Source organism: Coturnix japonica, chromosome 9 (assembly GCF_001577835.2).
Source record: "Coturnix japonica isolate 7356 chromosome 9, Coturnix japonica 2.1, whole genome shotgun sequence".
Classification (NCBI taxonomy): domain Eukaryota; kingdom Metazoa; phylum Chordata; class Aves; order Galliformes; family Phasianidae; genus Coturnix; species Coturnix japonica.
The window spans coordinates 3,264,538-3,275,181 of record NC_029524.1 but is presented as its reverse complement, the minus strand read 5'-3'; the positions used below and the strand labels follow the sequence as shown (position 1 = coordinate 3,275,181).

Sequence of the window (10,644 nt, the reverse complement as noted above, 5' to 3'; positions counted from 1 at the left end):
CACAATCTCCTACATTTGTTATTTCCTAGTAGACTATCAACTTGAATGAGTCCCACTCTTGTTTTGTGTTGGTGGACCCTCTCTTGGGGCAGTGTGCTACCAGATGAGCACCTGAATGAGCTGGGCAGAGTAGACAGAGGCACTGATTGCATGGACGGCTGAATGCAGCAGCTGTGTGATTTGTATCCACACTGAGGATGGATGGTGGCAATGGGATTCAGTGCCCTGGGACTCATGGCTCTCGGGCTGCTGGAAGGTCTCTAGACTCCTGGAGAGGCAGCCCATTTCACTCAGGAAGAGGAACTGGGATCAGGTATTGATTTGGGGTCAGATGAATGTGTACTTGTCATTCCCAGCTGAAGATTTGGCATCTTCTGAAGGTGTGCCTTTTAAAAGCATTTGTAAAGCTGAGCTGTTTAGTATCTGAGGGTGAGGCTTCCTCCAAACTTTTAACATCTGTCCTCTGTCGTCTTGGCTGCTCAGCATCACTTGAGTACCAGACCTTGCTTTCTATCAACACCTGGGCTCTGGGTCAGTTCTTAATGAAAGCAAAGTAATATTCATCTGCAGCTTTTGTTCTTTGGGACCAATGCCAGTTCCACCTCTGTTTTTAGTACTGTGTAAAGCTGTAAGATGTAATTCTAAGGGGAGTTTTTCATATTTAGTCAGAGTGAGTGCAGTGGAGCTTGGAGATGTCCTGCTGTACCTGCTGGATTGCCTTTTAGTAGGAACTCAGTTCTGGTTGGACTCTGAAACATCTGTTAGCATCTCCACTGGTTGCCAGCACTGAGAGCTGCGAGCAGCAGTGCTAGACGAGTCAAGACACCTAAAATGGGAAGAGGATGAGGTACTGCTGTGCCTCTGTCACTGACAGTCAAGTGTGAGTGTAACTTCCTACAAGGTGCAGCAGAGCTGCACCAGTGTATGTGGAGTCAGTGTGTGTGGGACAGCCCAGAGACTGCTTGTCCTGACAGATTAGAAGTAAGGTCTGTGTGTTTCAGACACAGCTGTGCCAGCTTCGCGCCCCTTTGTCTCACTAAGCCTTTGGGATGCTGCAGTGAATAGCTGCAGAGGTGTTTGTTGTAATGCAGTGGCTTGGGGAGAGGTGTGGATGGACAGAAGCCAGCATTCCTCTCCCTCCCTGCTCAGTGGGCCAGATGAGGGCAGAAGAAATGATCCCTTCCTCGAATTGCAAGCAGTGAGGTAAGACTTTTTTGAGTGGAGTTTATCACTGGTAAGTTTTGTCAGCTCAGCTGAGGATACGCTATAAAAATACACATCATCTCTGCTGCGCAGATGTTTCCACTGTGGGCTTTTGAAGTAGACGCTTTAATCAGAGTCTGTTCTTTGCCACCCTGTGCTCCACCCTGTGCATGTGTCCACCCTTTCATAGCTGCGCCCTTCATTGCATGGGAGTGTTCTCCAATAAGTACTTGAATTTCTTCCTTACAGTTGGGGATGGCCCTCTTTAGAGCTGACTGGGAACAATAATTGTTTGACGTGCTTGGAAGGAAGAGAGCAGCCAAAACACCCCCCTACACCCCATCTTCCAGGTCTTGGCAGGGGGCTGTGTGTTTGGAGTGCATTTGGCAGAGTTTTGGTGTTCTGACTCAGCAGATGATAACAAAGGGAGGACGGCGAAGCGTTCCTTTATTCCATAATCCTGTTTGCTTTTCTGGAAACGGGCTATAGCCTCAGAATCACTGACTCAAATTTTGGATCCTATTCCCATGACAAAGCGGCTGTCTGGTTTCAAACAAGCCCATTATAAAAAGGGTGCCTGGGACCTGCCTGTTTTGTAACAGCTCCTGACTTGACTCCAGCACTGGGAAGTTTGGTTGGAACAGAAAATGTCCAGGGCTGGACCCAAGGTAAGCTTGTTTGCAGCCTATACATGTTATAGACACGAGCCTGTTTCATTGCGTGCAGTGGAATGTCTGGGATGAGTTAAGTCTATGAATGAGTGCAAATCTCATCTTTTCTCTGTGCCACGTTCAAGTGGTGTTTTGCATAGAGGGAAAGAAAAGGTAAAGGAGACAAGGAAACAGCATTTCCCACTTGATCTGCACTAGAGAGGGGTCACTGCCCCTATGCAGCTTTATTAGAAAGCACTGGGTACTGCTAGGTATTGCTTACAGTTGCTGCTTATGAGTTTCCTTCTAACACTGCTGTTAGGTGGCCGATGCTCTTTGAGTTTTGCAGTCATGTAAGGAAGATCTGCTGTGGCAAATCTGTTATCTGCCAGGTAAGCCCAGAAGAAAAGTTTGGACAGTGAGCAGTTAAGGGGATATCACTGTGAGCAGAACAACTCAATGGCTTTACTGACAGGAGGCGATTTGCATCAGAGTAATGTGTGACTGAAACGAACTGACGGATCTGGAATTGAAATCTGCAGTTCACCTGTCATTGTCCTGTGGGGGGAAACCATCCGCCTCCTCTGTGCCTGTAGCATCACGGGGAAGCTGAGAAGTGCTGAGTCTGAGGGACGGGAGCGAGCAGAGGGTGTGTGAAGGGCAACGCAGGTGGGCAGGAGCCATCTCCTTCAGTCTCTCTGTATGTGCTCTAGAAAGAAAGCAGCAAACCACACCTCTAGTTGGTCACTGCTTAGTGGCTTGAATTGCAAGTCACTTGTAGCTCCTCAGGGTGGGAAGGGGACACCAGATGAGCTCTCCTGTTACAAAACAGGAGACCACCTTGACCAACTTAACAGGCAAATCAGGGTGCTGTGATAGGGCACGTGAACCCGCAGATGCCTGGTTGGGCTGGTAGGGCACAATGACCAACCAGCTATAACTGCGGCTCACTTACTTTTTTACAGAAAGTGAATGTATAAAAAAGTTAGTAAGGTTGTCCTATATCTGAGTCTAGTTCCGAGGCTGAGATGGCAGCATTGGACTGTATTTTTCACAGCAGCAATATTAAATCAATACAAGAAGCCAAGGTGCTGTAGGTGAAGTACAGCTAGCTGGGATCAAGAGGTGATTGTGTATCTTAATGAACTATGGAATAACCAAGGAATCAGCTGGTTGATGTTTGCTGTGATTGGGAAAGCTATGACCAGGGGATACTGAGACTGCTGGTGTTTCTGCTTTGCCTTAGCACTAGCTAAGTCTCCTTTGGGGACAGAGGGTGAAGAAGTCAGGCTGGTGTGCATGAAAAAATGGATTACAAGGCTCTGTGTGTTAGATGTTTAAATCACTGGGGCAGGGAAAATTCTGTCCAGAGCAGCTGTAGGAGTTGGCTGAGGCAATTTCCAACGTTGCCAAACAACCCAGGCAGCATGTATGGGGCTGATGCCCTTCTAAGGAGGCTGGAAAAGGGCAAATGCTGCCTGAGTCTGCATGGTGTTGAATCAACTGACTTGCACATCAGTTGTCCTTTTCCTATTTCTCCCCATGTTGGAGGCAGCAGGGGTTACAGATGGACTCAGATTGTGGCTGCATGCTTTGGAGCATTGCCCTTCCAGTGGCAACACCAATGCTGTTCATGGAGGGATGAGGTACCCCCTGCTTCCCTCCCCTGCTGGTCTTTCAGGTCACCTTCTATGAAGACAAGAATTTCCTGGGTCGTCGCTACGAGTGCAATGCCGACTGCCCTGATTTCCACACCTACCTGAACCGCTGCAACTCCATCCGGGTGGAGGGAGGCACCTGGGTGGCCTATGAGAGGCCCAACTATTTGGGGAACATGTATGTGCTGAGGCGGGGGGAGTACCCTGATTACCACCACTGGATGGGCCTCAATGACCGCCTCGGCTCCTGCAAAGCCGTCCACATAGTAAGTGTGATGCTTCCCTAGTTGCTTAGTTCACCAACCTGCCACTTCAGCTCGCTTCATAGTGTCATAGAATGGCTTGGGTTGGAAGGAACCTCAAAGACCATCTACTTTCAACCACCCATCATGTGTGGGGGATACCTCCCATTAGATCAAGTTGTCCAAAGCCCCATCCATCCTGTCCTTGAGCGCCTCTAGGGATGGTGCTTTCAGGTGGCCCCCATCTTCCTGGGGTCCCTAAGAAGAGGACAGCAATGGGTGGGTGGCACCAAGTCCCACAGCTGGGGTAATGACCTCGGGGGGGAGCAGCCTCCAACCTTGCAGGGTGGGAATATGGTGTTAGAGCTGAGTGCTGCTGCCCTGGTGTCAGTACCAGCAGCATAGCTGGTGCCTTGTGGGCATGGTGTTGATGGGTCAATAATTGGACTAGATGATCTTAATGGTCTTTTCCAACCTTAAAGATTCTATGATTTGTGCATTCCTAGTGTGGGTAATGATTTGCCATTGCATGGAGCAGGTCTTAAAGCTGCAAGAAGAAGAGGCTTTTGCTTTTGTCTGTTGTGGGTTTGAGGGTTTGTAAACCCCTTAGCCTAGGGCAGGAAGAGTTTGTCAGCCAGTTCAGAGCTCTGAACTGCTGCAAGGGATAGAGCAGGAGCACATGAGATGTGTAAGAGCAGCACAGCATTCTCTACCAGCACGAAGAACAGAGGTAATGCTGCATGTCCACTATGCTTGGCTTGCCCTCCCATATTTGGGGAGGATGCATTAGGACCAGCTGCTCGTAGATGTTGGCTCAGAGCCCCCAGAACAGTGGCACAGAGCTGAGATTCTGCAGAGTTTGGCTGGGGCGGGTAGTGAGAACAGGTGGAGGGGAGGCGGGGGGAGACCGTGTCCAGGCAGCCACAGATTAAAACCACCGCGGTGCCTTCAGGCAACACAGCGCTTGAAATCACAGTGGAAAATACCCGTGCTGCGTTTGTCTGTAATACAACCCAGCTGGGGTCAGCAGCTCATTAAACTCCTCATTGCCCAGAGGAGCGGGGAGCAGAGGGGTGCATCCCTCCTGATGCTTGCACTGAGTGGCTTTGAGCAGGCTGCCTGCATGGGATAGAGCTCAGCGTGCGCTCATCTCTCTCCACACCCATCTGAAACTGGGGCTGTGGTGGGGGTTTAGGCTGAAAGTGCTCTTTGCTTGTGATGCTTGGTCAAGAATTACCCCACGCTGTGTTTAGGGGCTGATGTGAGCTATTCAAGCACTGTGCCAGTGTGTTGGGGTGTTGGTGCCTGACCTGAGCTTGGATGTGCCTCTGCTTTCACCCCAGATGCATCCCAAACCCCCTGCAATTCTCTCCCTTCTTCCTTCCAGCCAAGTGGAGCCCAGGGCCACATCCAGGTGTTTGAGAAGGGGGATTTCGGTGGGCAGATGTTTGAAGCCACTGAGGACTGCCCTTCCATCCTGGAGGAGTGCCACTTCCGTGAAGTCCACGCCTGCCGGGTGCTGGAGGGCACCTGGGTGTTTTATGAGCACCCCAACTATCGGGGCAGGCAGTACCTGCTGCCCAAGGGCGAGTACCGGCAGCCAGTGGAATGGGGGGCAGTGACCCCTGCTGTCCAGTCCTTCCGCAGCATCTCTGAGTAAATGGTGGGGAGCCGGGCCCCCAATAAAGCACCTTGAGTCACTCAGAAGCTCTGTCCCGCTTCTTCCCCATGTGTGAACCCGTTGGCCAGGTGCTGCCTTTGGGCAGAATGCTCTCCACCAGCTCCTACTGCCTCCAGCTGTGGCAGTGGGCAGGGACTCTGGAGAAGGGGGTTGCTGGGCATCCTGGCTGTATTAGGTTGCTGCTTGGTGTGGGACGAGGGGGGCAGCTACCAAAAATAGGGCAGTTATAAGAAGATAAAGGGATTGGATGTGGACAGAGACAGTGAAAACATCTCAAAACTACCCTGAGATTGCTGCTGAATGTTCCCAAAGAGCAGCAGAGGGTGAGGAGGGGTCAGTCCCCAGGCCCTGAGCAGAAGGAGGTACCAGGCTCCCAGTCATTCCAGTTTGGAACACCTGCTTTGCCCTGTGCCACTAGATGTCAGACTGGTCGTGCCCGTGCAGGAAGCTGTGATGCAAGGCGTTCCTCATGGGGACTCCAGTCTGTTTGCATGTGGAGCAGAGGGACTCCGGGCTAATGATGGCAGTGCAAGCAGAGCCCTTGCAGCCATGCTCCCCAGTCTCCTTGGTTGATGTATGAGGTTATTATGGAGCAGGGAGGCAGGCAAAGTGATGCTTGTCAACCTGCAGCCCCCGGGAGCACAGCTCCCTGCAAAGGGTGATGCACGTCCCCATCCTCCCCCAGTCCCTTCTTTGCTCTATCACCTCTCTCCTTTCCTCTGAGGTTTAATTCTGCCTCCTCAGACACTCGAGCATTACCCAGCTCTTAGCAATTGGGGTCGGTGCACAAACAATCCCCCAGCAGCTTGATCAGCTCCTGGGCAAAGCTCTCTGGGACCTAAAGGGCACCAGCTTGGGCATGGTGTGTATGTTGGGTTTTGTTGCCTTTCCCATACTTACATGGAAGATTCCTGCAGGTGGGCATAGCAGCTGGTGAGTTTGGGTGCTGCAGTTCCAGCTGCACCCTCATGCTGGGGCATCAGGCTCTGCTTCCTCCCTGCAGTCCTATTACCTCCCTGTGTCCTTCCCGTGCCATCACCTAAATGCAATTATCCCAACTCTTCCCCTCCCCACCCTCCTGCCCTCCGGTAAATTCCACATTATGCCCCAAATGCTGGCAACCAAGGCGAACAACAGTCAAAATATGCCTAGTTGTATGGGGTTTTATTTTATTTTATTATTATTCCTGATTACTTTTTCCACTGGGGGCTCCGTCGTTGCGGGTGTCTCTGAGCTGCAGGAGCGCAGGCCATCCAGCCCGGCCTGCTTGATGGCTAATTTCCATTTCTCAGTATCAGGGGGTCTGCTCCGGTAATTGGCATGCAGATTGAGTCTGATGGGCCTGTTCCACACGAGAAAAGGCTCCGCTCGTTAGAATAAGCCAACCCCAGGCTGATGGATGGGGCGGAAGGAGGTCATTGCGAAAGAGAATACAGAGAATACAGCGATATGCGTGCACAAGATGGGAAATTTCTCCTCCTCCCCCCCCTTACTTTCTTTATCCGGCCAACTCTAATCTATCATATTTCATTGAGACAAATCCTGCTCCGTTTCTTTCTCCTTTTTCCCTCGAAGGGAAATGTGCTGGAACCTGCTCCTGGATTTAATAAGAAGATGGTGCGGTGGTGCAGGAATTAAAGCGGTGCCATGGTTCATTAGCAGCTGGGGAGCGCGCCGAGCTGGCCCAGATGTTAATTACACTTTGGGAATTAATTTCTATAAGACGCTCCTCTATCATCCCTAATCCAGCAGGCACGCCAGGGCTTCTCAAAGAGGAAGCTGCGGGGCGGGCATCTGTCCCCTCCTCTGTCTGTCTGTCCCCACTGTCTGTCCCTTCTGTCTCTCCTGCTGCTACGTATCCTCCCATTACTGTCCTTGGATCGTAGCGAGGCAGGCCTGACAGTCCTCATGCGTGGTTCCAAGCCGTGCAAAGTAGATTCAGAGGCAGAGCCAAGCTGCTCCATGCCCTGTGTTAAACACCCCAGCTTGGAGTTCCCTTGGAATTACAGAGGGAGATAGAGACGGAAAAGCAGTGCCCGAGGGTTCAGCTGTCCCTTTGGCAGTCCCCAGCAGAGGGCAATAGAAGCAAATAGAAGAGACAAGGCTTTGCGAGTGATGAGGAGCCGTTTGCAAGCCAGTGACATGAAGGCAGGATGATGTGCATGTAGAATAATGTGCAAACAGCATTGATGTGCGAGCCCAACCATGTGTAAGTGGAATGATGTGCAGGTAGGGGTAGGTACAAGCACAAACACAGGCTTATGCAAACAGAGACGTGCAAATGGAAGCAGTGTACGAGTGAAAGCAAGGTGCAAGTGGAGCAATGTGCAGGGGAATGATGCACAGGAGATGTGCAAGTGAAGCAATGCTTGGGGAGGTGGGGCTTGAGAAAGCAGTCAAAGCAAAACAGAGCAACTGAGGGGTATTTTCACAGAATCATAGAATAGGTTGGAAAACACCTCTAAGATCATCAGGTCCTACCACCAACCCATCCTCATTATGCCCACTAACCACATCCCTTGGTTCTCCCTTGGTAGGACATAAAGCAAATCAGTTCTCTGGGTGCAAATGATTGCTTTAAGTTTGGATGGAGAAGGAGATCCTTGAGAGGAGAAGATAATGAGGGCAGTGTTCCTTCCTGGGTGCCCAGACCCGGCAGTTTTGGGGATGGGAAATCATCTCATTAGAATGACACCAATGTCCCCATCTCACACGTATCCCCATTCATTCTGCAACATGATCCAGTACATTGGGATTAGTACGTGTTCCAGCCTAAGCAAGTGGCAGACAGCTATTTCCTGATGGGGAAGTGCTATGGCCACTTATTAATGAACAATGTGTCATTAAGGGGGGAGAGCTTCAGGGGCTTCTAAATGTGTTTCAGAGGACACAGTGCAAGCAGAGCCCACCACTGCATATCTGGGGGATGTGGGCAAAATGTGTAACAAGGAATATACTGAGCCCAGTGTTATTAACTAATTCTCAATCAAAAGGGTTTTGGATCTGAATGGTCAGGGAATTCAATGATGGGTTTCCTAATGAAGTGCTGTGTGCCGAAGCAGGGATATTTTCTCCTGGAAAATCGGGGATGAGATCAGGGCACAGCTCCTCCTGCAGGGCACACATACACCAAGGGCAGATGGAGATGTTCCATGAGGTGTGACCCCATAGCTGAATATTTTCACCCCATACCTGATATTTCTCATCCCATACCTGTTCTTGGCATATCAATGGCTCCTCTATTCCGGCACTGATAGAAGGGGCTGGGGGACATGGGTCCATGCAGCCTATATCCCTCAGCACCTCCTAATCCCCCTCTGGAGACCCCAGCAGGGGAGGTTTCCCCCTCCACCCCCCAAATGCAGCCTCCAGTTAAAAGCAACATTGTTCTCCATCTATGAAAGGAGCTTCCTCCGATCCTCCAGTAGTTTCTCTTATAAAAAGTTGGTTTGCTCACTTTACAAAGGGAAATGTATTATGAATCTTTCCTTCATTCCCCTCCTTTTTTTTTTTTCTCCACGTTTAACAACCGATTTGTGTGTTGCATGAAAGTTACACAGTTCTTTAGATGCATTTGCTATTTTATTTTCTTTCATTCAAAAATATGTCAGTAATCTTTTTGTTAACATGAAAGATAAAGGATTAGTAATGCAAGATGCAGTTTTCTTGTAACCTTCTTGAAAGCAGACTATAGTTTCTTATCTGGCTCTAACATTCATTTTCCTGAAATGAAAAAAAAAAAAAAAAAAAGAAAAGAAAAAGGGACTTTTAAAATGAAATAAACTGTGTTCGATTCAGAGGAGAAGCACTAGCGAAGAAATTTATTGCAGCTGACAGAAGGGAGAGCTGCACAGAAGTTCTGCTGCAGCAGCCGGCACCTCTCAAACAGAACCATGCACGCATGCACACCCACGTGCACGGGGAATGAGGCTTTAGGGGCAAAGCAGCACAGCCAAGCTCTGTGCCATCACTGACACATCACAGCTTGGGTCTGGCAGCCGTGGCAAGCTGCTGCTTGTGAGGCATCAGGCTTTAGAGCTGGTGGTGATAATTGCATTGAGGACATCCAGCTGGGGCATCCCAAAGTGGAGCGGGGACTGGTTGGCGTTTGTGTTCGTTGGGTTACCCATTGCAATCCATTTGGCTTTGGGTTTGCCTTGTGAACCTGGTGGCTTTTGGGGTAATCATGGTGCTGGGTGTCCTGCACACCCTGCGGGGTGGGATTCTTAGCACTTGAGAACCATATGTTCAAGGGAAGGTTGCTGCGGTGCTCATGAGTGCAGCCCAAACGCTCTGTTGGCTGTGAAGCACCACAGTGAGCACTGTGCCCATGGCATTGAGCTCTCAAGTGCCTACAAGCAGAGCTCTGATATCAGGTAGAATCTAAAGAGAGATGGATGAGAAGAAAACCTGACCATTGGAGCAGGAATTATAGTCTGGGACTGGAGGGATGTAGACAAGAGCTTTGGTGTGGGTTAGGAACCAGCAGTGCTTAGAGGAACCATTGCAGCCAGGCATGCAGAGCACCCAGAGGCAGTGCTGGTGGCTGCAGCTCCTGGGCTGTCTGCTGTATGTTCTGCTAATGGCTTGTAGCACCTCATCCTGTGTAGTTCTTGGGTGGACCAGATGGACCTGCTGTCATTTCTGACCCCAACCACTCTGGGATTGTCTGCCAAGGGAAAACCTTACATCCCACTGCTTTGTAGGTATGGAGAATGGAAGCAAAGGTTTCAGTCTGCACCAGCCTCCTTGGGTGGAGAAACCATGGCTGCGATAGGAGAGGAAATGCAGAGAGCCCAGGAGGAGCAGTGGCCCTGGGGCCCAAGGGTTAAATCATGATATAAAATGTCAGGTTTCTACGGCAATTAGCTAATGGGCCCCAAGCACGTGCAAGGTGCTTTCCCCCATCACGTGCATTTGGTTAATACTGAGTTGGCACTATAGGGAGCTGTGCTTTCAAGTTTGTTTATAATCTCATTTGTTGTTTTGCTCCAGAGAAACTTGATCTTTTCTATCGCCGACGGAAATGCTGATTTCTTTTGTGCGTGATACGGCTTGCATCTCGCTCCTTGTGCAGGGCTTCATCATCACAAAATGAAACAAAGGGCTTCGTCTTTAGGCTGAAATCTTTCTCTTTGGAGTCCTGTGCCAGCACATCCTTGCTTTCATTTGAGGAAAAGTGGGTTTTCATATCAAAGGGCCCCCCCCAT

General features: G+C 50.1%; 1 protein-coding gene across 2 annotated transcripts; it reads left to right on the top strand.

Moving 5' to 3' along the window:
• Window positions 1–5: 5 nt before the first annotated feature.
• On the top strand, window positions 6–6,227 carry CRYGS (crystallin gamma S). Of its 2 annotated transcripts, none has more exons than XM_015871099.2 (3): window positions 6–1,871; window positions 3,535–3,777; window positions 5,141–6,227. In XM_015871099.2, the coding sequence occupies exons 1-3, from the start codon at window positions 1,851–1,853 to the stop codon at window positions 5,411–5,413; spliced, it is 537 nt and encodes a 178-aa protein (XP_015726585.1). In that variant the 5' UTR covers window positions 6–1,850; the 3' UTR covers window positions 5,414–6,227. The 2 variants fall into 2 exon arrangements, with proteins under 2 accessions (XP_015726585.1, XP_032302454.1); XM_032446563.1 differs by having other exon boundaries at window positions 6–2,245.
• The last annotated feature ends 4,417 nt before the right edge of the window (window positions 6,228–10,644 follow it).

Excerpts from the sequence above, each read along its gene's own strand:
- CRYGS (XM_032446563.1), top strand. The coding sequence starts at position 2,183 with ATGCTCTTTGAGTTTTGCAGTCATGTAAGGAAGATCTGCTGTGGCAAA. Across the intron at positions 2,246-3,534 it reads GCAAATCTGTTATCTGCCAG|GTCACCTTCTATGAAGACAA; the intron begins GTAAGCCCAGAA and ends CTGGTCTTTCAG. Across the intron at positions 3,778-5,140 it reads CCTGCAAAGCCGTCCACATA|CCAAGTGGAGCCCAGGGCCA; the intron begins GTAAGTGTGATG and ends TCTTCCTTCCAG.